Genomic DNA, 17592 nt, shown 5'->3' on the forward strand with positions numbered 1-17592 from the left:
AGTTGTAAAATTCACGATCTAATATATACGTTAATGATCGCGTGACGCGTATGATAAACCATCTCTCGCGAGGATACTTAACTGGGAATCAATTAACTATAAAAGTTAAAACGTTTACGTCATTCAAAATATCGTTCGATTACCGCATAATTGATAATCACACACATAGATGTTATGTTTGAATAATTTATACATTTATTAACACATTGCCGACTGAGTCAAATAGATTTGAATAGATAAGAAAGATTTCTAAAAAGATTTATGGAAAAATTCATAGTATTCTGTTTTAAAAAAATTACGAATGTAAAATTAAAAAATAAATGATTATACATACTTGATATTATGGAATCAAGTTTCTCGAAATAATACGCGAGAATGAAATAATATTTGCTGTGAATAACGCGATGAAAACTGATAATCTACCACCCATTGGTAGAACGGTTGGCAATGCATGAAGCTTTTTATGTGGTTACGTTTAAATCTTCCCGCAATTCGACCGCTCGAAGTTCGAATAATACGCGGTATCTTAAACGTTGTAAACTGTTTATGTAAATCAAGAGGCTCTGATGTAATAGTAGCCGGTACTCGTATTAGGCGAAAAAGATGTCAGGTAAAAGAATATTCATCACGTTCGTTTAAATAATGCGTCAATGCCAATAATCATAAATGAGTAATGGATTCACTCTTCAATCGTAGAATTCGCAATTGCTTGTGAAGTTTTCGCAGAAAAAAAAAATTATCATGAAAATGTTTCTCTTCTTTTTCATATAATGTCCATAAATATAACTTAAATTCTATGCGTTTTGCGAAATGACGAAGTTTTTTTTAGGTTAGCCTCATATTGCGTATCACCGATCAACCAACTTCATACTCTATTTTCGAGGTTATCTTCCGAACGTTTTTTTCCTTGAAGACATTTATTGTACGCGTGCACACTTTTTATCTGTCACGTGTGATACTGTCGTCTCTCCGTATCGGATTTCGTATATTTTTATTTATCTAGTCACTACCCGGACATTTCATTATCTTGGAAACTTCTAATAATTGTTTGCCATTTCTTTTCTTTTATCTCTTGAAATTTCGACTTTTTTCAAGTCCGCGATCTAACATCAATAAAAAATATGCGCCTTTCGGTGCCATTTTTCTCGATCTGTCCATACTGGTGTGTACAACTGCTTAACGAATTCGTAGACGAGTCGCCACCGATACCAAGAGGTAAACACGGTTAGCCTTGAAAATACGCGAAGTTTATCTGATAGTTCCGTTAAATCGGTTGATTCCACCACGAGTTAGAAGCACGCGTTAAAATCGATAGAGGAATCTGCTTACACTGGATTATATTTGAGACGCCTTATGAAAAGCCTCTAGCAAATACATAATGAAGAATCTCACATATTCATTGCGGTGCATGAAAAAATGTTTGTTTAAATATTTATTCAATAACATGCAGAATAATGACAATAGAAGTGTAAAAACTTTTTAACGAATAATAATATGCTAATTTTTTAATTGCTTGTAATTCAATGCACGTTATACATTAATCAATACTCCTTGTCTTTTGCACAATAGAAAAAATATCGTGTATTTTAATACTGATTATGCTAAAATAAAACAATGTGAATTGTAATAATTTTTCAAACAAGGATCACCTTCAACATCACGAAACAGTTAATTCAAATTTTCTGCCCTATATGTATACAATGTTATATGAATATTCATCATGTGAATTATTCGATACCCACTAAAATATACATTTTAATTTTATATTTTCACTTAATTCAGTTACATAATGAGTGCAGCGAATTACCATGAGTTTCATAATTAAAATACAGAATCGAGAAAAAAGGTTGCGGCCAGTGGAAAAAAATGTTTTTTTTTTCCGTTCCTATTAGGGACCACGTTTTTAACCTTCGCATACATAGATATCGATTTTATTACGACAGATCGTAAATGAAACTTCGTCCGCGCATGGCTCAAGTTATTTCGTCGTATGAAAAATATGGTTAGACAAAAACCTGACCACTCAGCATCGACTGCCCCATGAGCCGATCACGTGTTGCGCAACGTAGATGCGCACAGAATCAAAATAGCCATGAACGGTCGATGGCGTAGATCGATTCTTCTAAAATGTTTAGACGAACAAGTTTCATTTAGCTATCGCATGAAATTTATAATTGCTAAATAAAATTTATTAAATATTTATGTATTTTTCAAAAAGAGATGTGTAAATATAGATTGAACAGTTATAATTTATTGTTCTAGTTAAAAATTCAGTAAAAAAATATTCGGAAGAATATTTTATGATACCCCAATATTATTTGTAATTGTACTATTTTGTATATAAATTTGTACTATTTTGAAATGCCAAGAACGTAAAGTATCTCATTTCCTCCAAAAAATTCGATGTATCTACAGTTTCTCATAAATTAACAATGCATTAAGTGATATTTTACGAAAACGGTAGGAAAATTGTTCTTGCAATTTTCGCAGAAAAATGATAATTCGCTGATTGTGGGCCTGACAAGCCATAAATAAACTACTTACTAGCCGGTGGTCAAAGATACTACGTATGCGACGCAGTAGTAAGAGTTTACATAAGTCAGACTATAAGTTCTCAAGAGACTGCACACGCATCGTTCGTGTCGAACAGGTATATTATCGTATGCATAGTTCTTCGCTAAATATCTCGTTACACGTGATACGATACTCGCTGATGAGCCTCGCAATCATGAGAAAAATGAACGGTTACTATATTACATGCATTTGAACAACGAGCAAATAATATCCATTATTATGGAACAACGTTCATTTCCTAGACAAACTTTCCTGTCACCGATATTGTTGCATTAACCACTACTGATGCACTTGTAAATTGTCAACTAATTTCTAACCGCGGTTAGATTTATTATGATGCCCCATTACTATAGTACAGTTTTATGTTTCCGAGCTTCGAATGTCAAAAAAAAGCAGAAAATCGAAACTTCTACAATACACGATACGTAAAATTTCGAGTACACAGTATCGCTAGAACATTTTGTGTTTTATGACAGAAATAATAGGCGAATCGCAGGATTGATTTTCCAGAGTCTGAATAGCCATACGAGGGAAGCCATTTACCGTTACTATGAAACTGTAATACTTGTGCGACTATAGAAATCGAACAAACCTATTTCACCTATTTTCATCGGCTTAATGTATAGATTAAAATCCGTGCGGAATTGTAACCATGTTACAAAAATATATATTCTGTGTTTCTACAAGTGGAACATTATATTTTCTTTACATTCTATGACTCAACAGTTCATGGGAAATGATAACAGTTCATGTGTATACAAGGTGTCCCCAAAATTATGGTACAACTTCTTGGTAAGGCCTCTTTCTTCGAAAAAATGAGTTTGAAAATCCGTCAAGTACTCCGTGTATTAACTGCAAGTTTCGAAGTATGAAACTTCTGTTTCTGCTCGTATTTGTATTATTAAACATGGACAATGTCACGATTTGCTTTCTGTTATTACTGGTATTTTATTTTCGCGATATTGGTATGTACTATTACTTTCTTTTACTCTGTATTTAATTTAAATGGTTTCATAAATAAGAATAAGCATAAACAAGGATAAGGATAAAACCATAAATGGTTTCATAACAGGAAGCAAATCGTAACATTATCCATGTATAATAATGTAAACATGAACAAAAACAGAAGTTTTATACCTATAAACTTGCAGTTAATACACGGGTATCTGACAGATTTTCAAACTCATTTTTTTTTAAACGAAGCCTTAAACAAAAAAATGTTATTCTTTTTTTTTTGACTTATCTTTACATATAGAATTACAACCCGATCGGTTGTAACATAATTTTGGGAACACCCTGTATACTAGATGTGTACTAACGGATTTTTGTATCGACACATACAGCGATTACTTTGTATTTTAAAAATTAAATTTTGTGATAACACGTAACCAATAAGTCGATGAATTAAATTACATAAATGAAAATAAATGTATCAATAATTCAAATTAATTTCTTAATAAATAAATTGTATTTCATTATTACTTCTCAATGGTAAAATGTCAATGTTTATTAAAAGTGCAACGTTGTACAATGACTTACCTCACACGTGGATATAATCCTGACAAGCTCTGTTATCGCAAACTCTGTTTCCCTTTACGCCCGAGAATCCTACGTACTCGACTAGATGTACACCACCGAAAAATTAATCTGTAATGAATAAAGCGGACCTTGCCAACCGGTATATAATTTTGTTACTGAAGAGAGCGAACGAAACGTTTAATAATATTCAATTAGAACAATGGTCCTGCTGTTCAGTTACTTTAAGAATGCAACGTGCGATTTCTTGTCGTCGATAAAACCGGTACAATAGTCGCGAGCACGTCGCAGCGAACTGGCTAGCGTCTAGCTCGTGAGCATCTTGTTATTATTGAATTGGACAGACCCTATGGTCTGACATCAGACCATGTGGTGTCGACCAATCGGCGTACACGTTTTCGGTACGCACGCGCACTAGGATGGACCGGCGTTCTCGTCCTCTACTACGAATATTCCGCTTTTCTGCTAAACCGTACTTGTTCCTTTAGGTGACATGCAGCATGCGTTGAACCTGACATCTGGATCAATTCGTGTACATGCAGCTGTCACATGTCATCTTTCGCGTTTTTATTTTACATAATTTTCATATTATCGGTGCCGATAATTAACATATAATCGTTCACCGTCTATAACAGGACAATGTGACGTGAAGGATCGATATCCTAGTGCAGTAACGTAATCTACAGATTTCAAGAGCATTTGTAAATATTCAGACCCGTTCACCTGCATTGTTCTCCAATGACCGTGACATTCGCAGTATATTCGATTAAAGTGCAAATCTTGAGGGATATTGAAGCAATTTGAATGTCGATTATTTTTTAGAGGTTTCCAATGTGTTCCTGTTTATTAAAATTTTGTAATCATAGGAAGTAGTAACTTTACAAGAAAAATTTGGTCCCCTTATCCCTCCTGTCTGTAAAAAGTTTAAAAAATTTTTAATTTTTGTTGTAAAATTATAAATTTTACGTAATATAGTAACATAAGTTAATCTTTTTTCTTTTATTCGCATTAATTTATACATGTAACGAACATTTTAGAAAGTAATGAAGTTTGCAATATTTCAATCCGTGCATTACTTTAGTGTTGTCGATTAAAGAATACGATTAAATGAATATTACAATTTCTCAATGCTTTTTCTATAAGGAAAAAATGCTGTGATTTATTTGACATGAACTGTGAGTTACTTTGTTTTGTGCTGTAAAAAGCCGTGAACAAAAAACTAATCAGATATTTATTTCATACACCTTATAATCAATTCAGTGTACTGAACTTTTTTTTGTTATTGACATCTGATCTGGTTTTAAGAATTTATTAGATCTCGCGTGATACACGAGTCATTTTCATGAGCCCGTTGTCCAATTAGAATCAGAAGCGAATTTAATCATATTTCGATAGGGGAAAAATATTCCCCCCCTCTTGATAACACTTTGAAGAGGTCTTTGCCACTGCCTTACTACAAGAAGCCTGTTAACCGCGTGTTATATCACGTGAACCGAAGAAAGAAACATATAACCTGTGTAACTTTAGACTTAACGAGACTTTTGTATCACGATGCAGAGCTAACGGAGGCATCCTACTTATCTCTCGTACAAAAGGGAAGTACATGAATAAAAACGGACCAGATTGCAATTGTCGCGGTCCTAACTCGGATTCACAGTGACAGCGACTACTACTACTACTACTACTACTATTATTATCATTATCATTATCATCATCATCATTTTTGTTGTTGTCCGTTATTTTCATACAGCGATCAAACATTCGATCAGACCCAGCGAATGATGAAATGTAGTTACACGCGAGCATGAAGTGACTACGCATCCGAATCTCGGATCTGTTATCGGCTTAACCACGTGGGCACGTACCATTCCGTTCAGATGTGGAAAAAACTGAATTCATTGTTACGTTAATTAATATAAGTTGCGAAACATATAAGAATGATCACTGCAGGGTAATGTACTGCGTAGAGCTGGTAAGTGGCTGTCGGGACGGCACAGGGACAAGGGGAGGAAGCCGCTCGCTCCACCTTTGATGCTCACCGTCACGCGATGGATTAGTAGATGTGACCGTTTTGGCCAATAATAAAAATGCGTGTGATCTGACTGTATGAATTTGTCCGCTACACCAATGAGACCCGCATTCCATCCGTCTGCCAACTTACCAGCTCTGCACAGTACATAGATAATATGTAGCTCTGAAACTTGTTTTTAAGGGGTATGTCACATTACGTTGACACAGAGAATAAAATAATCGACAATAGAGTATTTTTGTACGTTTTTTGTTGCTTGACCCTCTCCTCGTGTAACTCGTGAACTCATTTTTTTAACTAGACAAGGGACAGCTTTTTCAGCACTTGGAACTTTGATCTCCGACGTAAACAGTGGTGTCACGTTATGTTTACTTTCACTTACGTAAATCGATTTTTCATGCATTTTACAGGGAACTTACTGACTGATGACAAAGATTTTACAAAATAGAATAACAATTTGGCAACAGATACGATGTTAATTTCTCTCTTTTTACTAATCATGTCCAGGATATTTTATGAATATCGGTGTAGTTTATCGACGAATATTTCTTTCGTAAAATTTATTCTTTCTTATCTTAATGCAAAGTACAGAACAATAATGTAACTTCCTGGGTTATATAAATCCGTCCTGATATGTGCAAATTTTTATTGTTAATTAACAAAAATAAACATTTCACGAGGGCTTTTTTCCTTTTCTTTTTTGTTTCTCATTTACCTCTTCTAACTTCTGAAGTTCCAGCTCGATTGCCCGTTGTTTCTGACGATATATCGGTGTTTTAGCGAGCCACGCTGCAATGAGATTCCCTTAAACAATTACATATACCTTATATTAATTACTATATTCATATTATTCATAAGAACAAAAACGAACCTAAAAACGCGTCTTCCTCTTCGCAGTATACCGGATCCTTTGTACTCAATGCGTTAATTAATTCACCTTGTGTCAAAGAATGAGTCCTTAACTGCACTATTCGTTTTGTCGTCATTACCTGTTTTCGGTATGTATAGTAAAAGTGAAAAAGATATTTAAAAAATTATACATATCAATCATATTATGACAATCATTTTGTCAATACCTCGTTAATTGATGCTAATATAGTGCCAACAGTGAAACCATCGCAAATTTTAGTCATATCTGATGTATCAAATTGTCTATTAATCCCAGAATACTACAAATATATATAAAATTTTGTAATTAAAAACTCATGTATGATGTAATTTGTAAATTAACGAATCCGTACTTTGTACAATAAATCTTTCCATATAAGAGACACACTTCCATAATCTGGCCTGGGAATATATATAACTTTATCATAAGTTTGGTATAAGCATTTCTGATCTCCATCCCATGGTGAACTTGAGATTCCAATAAGAATCACTCTATCTTCATTTGTAATACTTTTTACTAATTTGGGAAGATCTTTTTTCAAACGTTTTGGATCAGTTTTATCAGTTTTTGAAACTTTTTTCACAAATGGTTTTTCTGCCCCATCCATGAATATTACTGATGGTTGTAGCAAACGTGATACCTTGATGTAAAAAGATATAGTATTAATATTTAACAGCAAATCTTCAATTGCTTCTGTATTTTTTAAAGCACCTTTGATATTAAATGGATAAGCATAATTACACCTGATTTGCCAGGATATTTTCCAGCAATATTAGCTGGTGTAATGTCAAATAAAGTAGCTCCAAGTTCTGTACAAATTGCATTTACCAGCATTTTTTTGCCACTACCATGCGGACCAGCTATTAAAACTGACCTTACTAGAGGTGTCAATTCTCTAAGAGTACTGTTTCCCAAAGGAAGAATACAGTATTCAGCTATTAACTGTCTTATATCTCCTATTGATGCAATGAATTCAAAAAAATAAATATAAATGGAAAATATAGATTGTTGTAACAGACTTATTTAATATGCAACATTACCAAGAGTTGGCAAATGATCTTTTCCCTTTTCTCTCAAATTATGGTTTGCAAAAGACTTTTCACCTTTGAAATCATGAAGAGGAGTTTCCCTATAAAGCTTAATGATACCTTGAGTCAGTAATTCTTCAAATAAAGATTCTGTTGTTCTATCTGGAGTTAAATCTTTTTCCTTCCTCTTTTTATTCTTTTTCCCACTACGACGAATTCTTTTTTGTACTTTTTTTGCACGTTTACCTTTAAAACCTCTATCTCTATCTAATGCATTTTGCAAGGCTTCTATATCATCTTGAAATGTAGTACACAATTATAATACTGTTACTATTTACATTTTTAACAACTTTCATTCTCAAATTTACCTCTGAGTGCTTGATCTACTGTAATTCGAACTTCATTCTCTACTTCTTTAGTTTTTTCATTTTCTATCATATCTAAGTATGGCAATTGTGCTGCATTTGAGGATTCATCTTTATTTTTCCATACTTCTTTATATTCTTGATTTGCACATATTAATACTGATAAGAAATTAGAAGGAATTGATTTGAAACCTTGTTCAGTCTCTTCCTCTGACTGTTCACCGTCACTGTCTTTCTTTGATTTTGACCTTTTAGATTTTTTGGATTCCTTTGATGATACTGCAGTAGATTTGCTTATGGTACTTTCAGTTCCCTAGATGAAAAACAACACACTTGGCTCTTTGCAAGATGATGTGTATAATACACGTGCAAATATTAAGTTTACCTGTCTACTAAATATAATCCTAGATCCACCACTTTCTACAGATGGCAAGTCAGGAATTTTTCCTGTCTGTTGGAAATAAGTACTTATCCAATTTCGAACTTCACTTCTTATATTTTCCTCCATTATAGCAGTCTTTTCTTTGCGAATTCTTTCCTTAGCTTCAATCATTAAATTTTCATACAATTCTTGGTATTTTATTTGCTTCTCATATCTTTCTTGTCTAACTCTCTCAGCCAGCCTGACATTCTCAGTAATTTCTTGACTTGGTTGAAGCATACCTTTGAAGATAAAAAATATTTAGATTTGTCTTTCAGTTTGGAATTATTTTGCTGTCTGATTGAAAAATACCAATTAATAACATTTCTTCAAGACGTCTTTTTCGGATTTTGTACCTAGTCACATATCCTTTCCAAATTTTTTGAATTTTAATTACAGCGGCTTTTTGGCTTGCCTCGTCGCTCACTTTTGCGTCTGCTTTAATTGCAGCTTTTTCTTTCACTTGACGTATCTCTTTCATAAATTGAAATTTTAACCGACCTTGCCTAGCCCGTTCATGAGCCTAACACATTTATAGACAATACTTAAAAATATAGATTCATATACATAACTTCTTATGCCGAACGTTTGATTTAAAACATTTGTACCTGTATAAGCCTTATAGCTTCAGATTCCGTCATCTTTTTTGGTATAATTACTTCATCTAAAGCACCTATACTTTTAAGAGTATCTTCTATGTACTTTCGCTTTTCTTCAATTTCTTTTAAACGTTCGCGCCTAAAATATCTTGGCACTTGAATTTCAACTTCTTGTGGTGTGACGTTTAACTTTATTAAAATATCGTCAAAATAACTATATTCCGAAAGATCTATCTCGACTAATTCGTGTTTCAATTCTAAAATCCTACCAAGACACGAATCTAATAATTGTTTGATTAATATTCGTTTTTGCGGCTGAATTACTTGATCATAACACAATTCGAATTTATTACAAATAGTTGTATATCTTACATATAATTCTGAAACCATGTTATGTGCTTTTCTGCGATCTTTTTGCGGTTTAGCGTTTTGTAAACTTGTATCCAATTGAAGAAGTTCCTCCAAAGCGTTTTCTGCGTTTTTCCAAAGTTCATCATATGTTGTACTTGACATGATCGAAATACCTCTTATTTTGTGTCTATCTTAAAATAAAATATTTATTTGACAGTAAATCGAACAACAATGTGGAGAAACACTTTGCTCTATTTGTCTTTTAGGATTGTTGAAAATCATTAATATCCTAGCAACCATCAATTAAGCTAATAATACATAAAGTTTCGTAGAAAATTCGCGCTTAAAAGGTTGCATATTTAAATGCACTTCTTTTGTAAATACATTTATTTTCAATTTGTTCATGAATATTGCTACGATGAAATATTCTAAATGATAATATCAAGCAAAAATTAAAATGCATTTTTTAACATTGTAGATATAAAATGTTTTTTACAATGGATCTTTTCTATAATAGATATCAAACATATTTAGTCTTTAATGACTGACGTTAATAACATAATATGGGAAGATTTTATTGAATTTATAAGAAAGATACATTTATTTGAATAACATTTTGATTCAAATCGTGTGTTGATCGCAACATAAAAGAGGGAGTTCGATGCAACTGGCTATTCTCGTAACATGCTTCAGAACATTCCGGTTGCCTGTTTCAAAACGTCATCTTGGGCGATCGTTTGTTCGCGAAAATAATTTCTGTAAATACAATTCACCACCGGCTAAAGGTGGTGATGAAAAGAAAGCATTTGCAGTAATGGCGTCGGCATTGGAGCAATTTGTAAATAACGTGCGGACGCTCTCGAAACAAGGTACGACAGATATTCGGACCTTCCCCACATCTTCATGAACCTAACCTCTAAGAATAATCTTATAAAATTATTAGAACGTTCTACACTATACTGAGATGATCTTTCTTTTAAGAAAATCAAATTCAAATTTACAATATCTTTTTGGCGTAGTGTCGAATAGTCATTTTATTTTTATTCATTTAGATCATACGAAAATTCGATTTCTATATTAGGCGTATTTATGACAAAATCCTAAATATGTATATCAACGTTTCATTTTGTAGCGTCATGTAAATTATTGTCTGAAAAATTTTAACGTTAAATACAAAAAAGAAATATTTTTTTAAATAAATATTTTATTACAAATAAAATTAAAACATGTTTTTGGAGAAATTATTAATTAATATTACTTATTTTATTGTTCTTCATAGGTAATTTTAGAGAGCTGTCTGAAATAATAACTAAAAGTACAGAAGTTTTAATAAAAAATGGACAACACTTAGATAATGTTCTAGAAACATTAGATCTACAAGAACACTCATTAGGTATTTTAGCAGTGTTATGTGTAAAGTGTTCATTGCCCACTCCTAATGGTGCAAACAATGTTGATGCGTATAAATCACTATTTAATCAGGTTCAGGAATTTATCATTGGTTGCAATGGAGAACAAGTTAGATTTGCTTCTGATATATGTAAGTTCTTGCTTTGTTTTTTTTTATTCAAAAATGTTAATGGTATACAAAAGAAATTTTATTTTGTGTATCTTTTATATCCTAGATGCAGAATTATGTCACTTATTTACTCAAACATTGGTTGAACTGAAAATACCTTTGCGTGGTATTGAACTATTGCGTCGTGCAATACGTAAAATACAACTGTTTGATAGTCAACTTACTTCACTACATGCTGACCTTTGTCAACTATGTCTTTTATCTAAGTGCTTTAAACCAGCACTTGAATTTCTTGATATAGATGTTACTGGTATCAGTCAAGAAGAAGGACAATTTGATTCAAAATACTTTTTACTTTACTATTATTATGGTGGTATGATATATACAGCACTGAAAAATTATGATAGAGCATTGTATTTTTTTGAAGTATCTGTAACAACACCAGCTATGGCAGTCAGTTACATTATGTTAGAGGCTTATAAGAAGTATATTCTGGTCTCTTTAATATTGCATGGAAAAGTTTTGAACTTGCCTAGGTACACAAGTCAAGTGGTTAGTAGGTACATGAAACCATTGAGTCAACAGTATCAAGAATTAGCTACAGCTTATCAGATGAATAGTTGTGAAGAGGTGCAGAATATTATCACCAAATATCAACAACTGTTTACAAGAGATCACAATATGGGACTGGTGAAACAAGTGTTAAGCTATTTATACAAGAAAAATATACAAAGGTTGACAAAGACTTTTTTGACTCTTAGCTTAAGTGATGTGGCTAGCAGAGTCCAATTGTCAGGACCTGCAAATGCAGAAAAATACATATTAAACATGGTAAATATTTTTATTACTTAGGTACCACACAATGGATACGTAAATATTAGACAAAAATATTTTATATTTATAATTTTAGATTGAAGATGGAGAAATTTTTGCAACAATCAATCAAAAAGATGGTATGGTAGTATTCCATGATGATCCAGAAAAATACAATTCACCTCAGATGTTGGCAAAACTGGAAAAGGAAATGGCAACATGTATGGAATTGGACAAACGAGTACTTGAAATGGAGGAAGAAGTTGTTCTTACGCCACAATATGTTCGGAAAACTTGTGGACAAACTGATCAAGATGATCAGACAGCTGGACCTGCTACAACGAATGTAATAAATGTGCAAGGTCAATCTAAACATAGTACCTATTCCATGTAACATATACACGTCGTTGTGCGTTATCTTTATTAAAAAAGAGAAAAACAGAACGAAACGAATCTTGTTGAAAACGAGGACTCAAACATTCAGAAGCCTGTTTTGGATGAACGTGAAAGTCCAAAAGTTTGGCTAAACGTAATCTATTTTGTACAAAATAAAAAACATTACTACTATCATTACATGGAATTATAACTGGTATTAAGATGATAAAAGTAACAAAAGATATGAAAAATTAAAGTATGTCCTTTTTATAGTAAGTCACACATCTTTCTGGATCTCTAAAACTAAAGGCTGATTGATAAGTTGTAAGTCATAAAGTGTGTCTGTGAAGGAGTTACCAACTCGAATATGCTTTATTTTCTAAGCCTTATACACTTAATTTTTGTACAAAATATACTATGCATACAGAATGAAATTAAAAATTATTACCTTAATGATTACTTAGCATCTGAAGCAGGCTTTATATGCAATGCAAAACAAATTGTACATGTTGTGGTTAGAATATTGTGATACATAGCTGCAAAATTATCACATTTCTAACAAAAAATAAGCAAGCTACATTTGATTTATATGTATATGGGCATTTTCAAGGGAATACGTAAAAATTCATCAGTAATGATAATGCAACAATGACATATGTACATATATTTCTCACTAAAAGAAAAATGAAAGAATACAAATTTACTTATGATTTATGATTAAAAAGAAAAACGCTCAATGCACAATTGTGCCAGGTAAGTACACTACGCTTTTTCAGCTCAGTAAAAAACCAGCTGTCCATTTGTATAGGAAATGTAGTACGCAGGATTAATGTATTACTGCAATCATTTTATTTTACAAATAGCAAGGAAATATTTAAGAATATAGCAAAAATTTTGTTATGTATCTTATACTAAGCATTTTGAAATGTATAGCAAATGTTTCTTTTTGGAACTAATGTTAATAATACCACCATGTTTTTGTTAAATGATAGCTAAATATTCACAACCAGTTTATAGTATATATTTATTTTTTAGCTTTAAGTAGTTTCCTTTTTTATATGTAATAATGACTAAGATTTCAAGATAACAACTTTTTTATTTCTGCAAAAATCGTTTGAAATATTTCTTCTTTACTTTTTGATCCATCGACAAACTTTATTGTCTTACATAAATTTTTGTCTTTCATTAATTCATCTATATGTTTTAAATATTCTGGCCATACTACTTTTTCAAAGTATCCCGGAACATCTGGTGGATTATATACTCTTCCTTTCCTTCTTTCCCAACATTGCTCTTTGGTTAACGTTAAGAAGTATTTGCGATTGCATAAATCGGAAATAACCTTACATTTGAAAAGCAAAAACCCATCTAATATTAAAATATTTTTATCAATTGTGTCTGAGCAAGTATTCCCGTTCGGTGTAGATTCAATTAATTTTAAGACATCCGAATGCAATTTGTCCCAATCCACACTGGTTATTAATTCCCAATTAAAATGATTAAGTTCTTCTATTTTTATGTGCCGTGGATCATCTATCGGCAAGAAATAGTTGTCTTGGTGTATGACAACCGAATTTTCCAACTCTTTATGAAGTCTATTAGCCAAGGACGTTTTTCCACTGCAGGTTGCACCCGAAATACCAAGTACAAACCATTTCTTTGTGGACATTTTAAGTTTTTTCCTATAAATATATTATCTCGTAGTTATATCTTATATCGTAGTTTAGGATAAGTTAACTTAAACTAGCTGTATACTATGTGATGCAATATAGTTACATAAGTTACTCCCACTCCTATTCGTACACTATACGGGCATTTAGCATAAATAAAAAAAAAACACTTTTCTTAGAGATATTTTTTATTTATGTTCAGCAGAATTCATTATTACAGTATCTTATATTTATTTAAAAAGTGGTTTTATTTTTCATTACTTAGAAATACAATAAATAGAAAAAGAATGTCACTATCCATAAAAACTATCTCTCAACCGTATTCGTACAGCCAACAAACAACAATAATATGCATCCTAGAGAATGTTTATACTATATCGGGGATTTCCCGTATATTGTGCATGAAATAAAAGACAATCGGCAGTTATTCTTTTGTCTAAACAAAATAGTAATCAACAACATTCAGTATATTAACAAGCAAAATGAGTAAAAAAATGTAAAGAAACATCAATTGAGTTAACCCTTTCGCGAGTAGCGCCGGTTATATCCGGCATTCACTAAGCGCGTCGCCTCGACAACTCAAAGTGAAGATTTATTACTGGATTTATTTTAAAATACAGAACAAGGGCTCAACAACATTCCCTTTATCCAATACATCCTTAAGTCCTCTGCTGTTCCAACGAAATCCTCTAAGATTTTACACGGACGCACTGGGAGCTCCAAAAATGCGAGACACTCATGCTGTGCACTAATGGCACGACGACCCGTCCGTTAGTGGCGTACTGATGCCTAGTTCCGCCGTCGCGAAAGGGTTAAGAAAATTGATTATAAGTCATCATAAAAATGGAAAAGTTTACAACAAATTAGTGATATTGTTAAAAGAAGCCGGTCCAAAGCTGAAAATAGAGTAGAAAATAAACTTCGAAATCTTAATAGAAAGTCACTAACAGATCGTGACGAACGAAGAATTTTAACAGAAATAAAGGTAAATCCTAAAATTAGTGCCTCGAAAATTGTATCAAGGCTAGAAAATCAAATAGAGAAAAAAGTTAGTAACAAAACAGTTCATCGTATTATAAAAAAATATGGATATAATGGAAGAATTGCCAGGAAGGAGCCATAAATTAATGAATCAAATAGACGAAAATGTTTACAATTTGCAAATGAATACGTAAAATGGATGTATGAAACTTGGAAACATGTAATTTTTTGTGATGAGTCTAAATTTAATGTTTTTCAATCTGATGGTCGACAAATTGTATGGCATAAATGAAACACCAACCTTGAAAAATCAAATCTCTAGCCTACAGTGAAACACAGGGGTGGGTATATAAGGTGTGGGGGTGTTTTTCCGTAGCCGGAGTTGTAAATCTGCACATTATTGATGGAATCATAGATAAGTATAAATATATAAATATTTTAAAAGGAAATTTAAAAGTCAGTGCGAATAGCTTGGGAATTCCTAATGATTTCATTTTGTACCAAGATAATGATCCCAAGCGTAGAGCTCGTATAACTCGAGAGTGACTACTATACAATTGCCCCAGTAATAGAAACTAATAGAAACACTCCTACAAAGCCCAGATATAAATCCAATAGAAAATTTACGGGCAGAATTAAAAACCGGAATACGAAAATATGAAATAAGTAATGTGGACCAACTCAAAGAAAAATTAAACCTGGAATGGAAAAATATTAGTAGTGATATTACAAATAAATTAGTTCAATCTATGTCAAATAGATTACTTGAAGTAATAAGACACAAAGGTTACCAAACAAAGTATCAATTCATCGAATTTTATTACTTTTATTAGTCGAAATATGTTTTTTCCCTTATGTACGAATACGGCTGAGAGATGGTTTTTATGGATAGTGACATTCTTTTTCTATTTATTGTATTTTTAAGTAATGAAAAATAAAATTGCTTTGTAAATCGATGTACGATAGTGTAATAATGAATTCTGCTGAACATAAATAAAAAATATCCCCAACAAAAGTTTTTTTTATTTATGCTAAATGTCTGTATGGTGTACGAATACGAGTGGGTGTAACTGTAAGTCATATTAATCAATAATAAGACGTACAAAGTGAATCAATATTTCCTAACAAGAGCTAGTTCATAATATACAGTAAAATTCTTTTATTTACATTCCTTTTTAGTGCAAAACTTATGAATCATGAAATTTACTTGATTTATCATATGAAAAATATGGTTTAACATGATAAATAGTGAACAGTACTAATCCACCAATGAAGCATAAGCCCGAAATTGCAGGTACTACTAATGCAATATTGTGAGAACCAAAAAACAATCGTATTCTATTATCTTCAATAAATGGTAGACCAATGACCCATATAGTGTAATAGAGAAATAAAATAGAGGTCACAATTAATATCACTTTGCCCTTCTTACGGTCACTGCTAAACATTTTAAGTTTACACTTTATAATGAATAAACATTTATATAAACATAAAAATATGTTGATTTAAAGATGAAATACAATTAAATGTTTTATATATTCATTCTTAGTATGTAAAATTTAAGGACTGAACCAGATTATAGTTTTCCAATAATCTTCCCTAACTAATTTAAAAAATATAAAAATATTGTATTACAGGTTACTGATCCACATATTCTTGCTCAAACTTCTTAAAATCTTCTTCAGTAAATGCAGTGGTTTCAGATTCTTTAGGTTTTCGTGCCTTTGGAATATACCTTTGCTTCACAGCTCTATCCAATAACTATTATCACATTTTTTATTAATACAATTTCTTCTATGAATTATTTGAAAATTTATGAAAATTGTGCAATACCTTGTTTGCTGTATCTTGATCAATACGATTGGTACTAAGCATCAGAAGTCTTTGCACATTTTTATCTGTAGGGTCTTCTCGCGTAGCTAACTTCTTTTGTGTTTCATAAACAGTTACTTTACTTGATCGTCCGAGAATTGTGCCAAGATCTATAAAAGTATTTACATATATGTCATTAGTTGATACATACTATTGTGTAACTTTTTACTTCATAGAATGTAGATACCTGTTTTATCGTTTTTAGATAGTATCCTGTGTTTTGCAGGAATCAGGTCCAGTGTACCCTTATATTTTATGTGCTTTCTTTTCTTTTTTTCTATAAAATGAAAACCTTGTATATTTGCAACCATAAACTTGTAACCTATGCAAACTGAAATACAAACCTTGCTTTATACCCTTTTCGTATCCTAGCAATTCAAGTCCTTTTCGTACAAGAGAATTGGACATTTTTATTAAATTTTAAATTAATTTCCTTTTCATATAATATACAGTAACAATAATTCCGAAATAACATGATACAATGTGATCGAGAAAAATGTGAAGAACATAAGACTGTAATAATGCCATCTATGTAGGAAACACGCTCGATAAGCGCGTATAATAAGTACA

General features: G+C 32.0%; 4 protein-coding genes across 4 annotated transcripts; 1 reads left to right on the plus strand and 3 right to left on the minus strand.

Moving 5' to 3' along the window:
* Positions 1 to 6827: 6827 nt before the first annotated feature.
* LOC108577149 (IQ and AAA domain-containing protein 1) lies at positions 6828 to 9954 on the minus strand (the record flags this gene model as incomplete). Its single annotated transcript, XM_017940256.1, has 10 exons — positions 9451 to 9954; positions 9155 to 9365; positions 8807 to 9084; positions 8425 to 8734; positions 8069 to 8353; positions 7740 to 7984; positions 7381 to 7668; positions 7216 to 7308; positions 7011 to 7128; positions 6828 to 6928 (listed from the first exon to the last, which is right to left on the minus strand). Coding segments are annotated over exons 1-10 (2433 nt in total), but the record flags the coding sequence as incomplete, so codon positions are not given.
* A 562-nt stretch (positions 9955 to 10516) lies between these two features.
* On the plus strand, positions 10517 to 12655 carry LOC108577140 (COP9 signalosome complex subunit 3). Its single transcript, XM_017940246.1, has 4 exons — positions 10517 to 10661; positions 11072 to 11332; positions 11418 to 12142; positions 12222 to 12655. Exons 1-4 carry the CDS (start codon positions 10607 to 10609, stop codon positions 12516 to 12518), a joined length of 1338 nt encoding a protein of 445 aa, XP_017795735.1. The 5' UTR covers positions 10517 to 10606; the 3' UTR covers positions 12519 to 12655.
* Positions 12656 to 13577: 922 nt separating this feature from the next.
* On the minus strand, positions 13578 to 14278 carry LOC108577137 (nicotinamide riboside kinase 1). The gene has a single exon (XM_017940243.1). The coding sequence runs from the start codon at positions 14166 to 14168 to the stop codon at positions 13578 to 13580; it is 591 nt and encodes a 196-aa protein (XP_017795732.1). The 5' UTR covers positions 14169 to 14278.
* On the minus strand, positions 14123 to 17536 carry LOC108577138 (active regulator of SIRT1-like). The gene is made up of 5 exons (XM_017940244.1): positions 17367 to 17536; positions 17210 to 17299; positions 16984 to 17132; positions 16786 to 16911; positions 14123 to 14181 (listed from the first exon to the last, which is right to left on the minus strand). Exons 1-4 carry the CDS (start codon positions 17428 to 17430, stop codon positions 16789 to 16791), a joined length of 426 nt encoding a protein of 141 aa, XP_017795733.1. The 5' UTR covers positions 17431 to 17536; the 3' UTR covers positions 14123 to 14181; positions 16786 to 16788.
* Between the last annotated feature and the right edge of the window lie 56 nt (positions 17537 to 17592).

This window comes from Habropoda laboriosa, unplaced genomic scaffold (genome assembly GCF_001263275.1).
Source record: "Habropoda laboriosa isolate 0110345459 unplaced genomic scaffold, ASM126327v1 scaffold598, whole genome shotgun sequence".
Lineage (NCBI taxonomy): Eukaryota > Metazoa > Arthropoda > Insecta > Hymenoptera > Apidae > Habropoda > Habropoda laboriosa.

Excerpts from the sequence above, each read along its gene's own strand:
- LOC108577140 (XM_017940246.1), top strand. The coding sequence starts at position 10,607 with ATGGCGTCGGCATTGGAGCAATTTGTAAATAACGTGCGGACGCTCTCG. Across the intron at positions 10,662-11,071 it reads GCGGACGCTCTCGAAACAAG|GTAATTTTAGAGAGCTGTCT; the intron begins GTACGACAGATA and ends TGTTCTTCATAG. Across the intron at positions 11,333-11,417 it reads TAGATTTGCTTCTGATATAT|ATGCAGAATTATGTCACTTA; the intron begins GTAAGTTCTTGC and ends TTTATATCCTAG.
- LOC108577137 (XM_017940243.1), bottom strand. The coding sequence starts at position 14,168 with ATGTCCACAAAGAAATGGTTTGTACTTGGTATTTCGGGTGCAACCTGC.
- LOC108577138 (XM_017940244.1), bottom strand. The coding sequence starts at position 17,430 with ATGTCCAATTCTCTTGTACGAAAAGGACTTGAATTGCTAGGATACGAA. Across the intron at positions 17,300-17,366 it reads CGAAAAGGGTATAAAGCAAG|AAAAAAAGAAAAGAAAGCAC; the intron begins GTTTGTATTTCA and ends TTCATTTTATAG. Across the intron at positions 16,912-16,983 it reads ATCAAGATACAGCAAACAAG|TTATTGGATAGAGCTGTGAA; the intron begins GTATTGCACAAT and ends ATGTGATAATAG.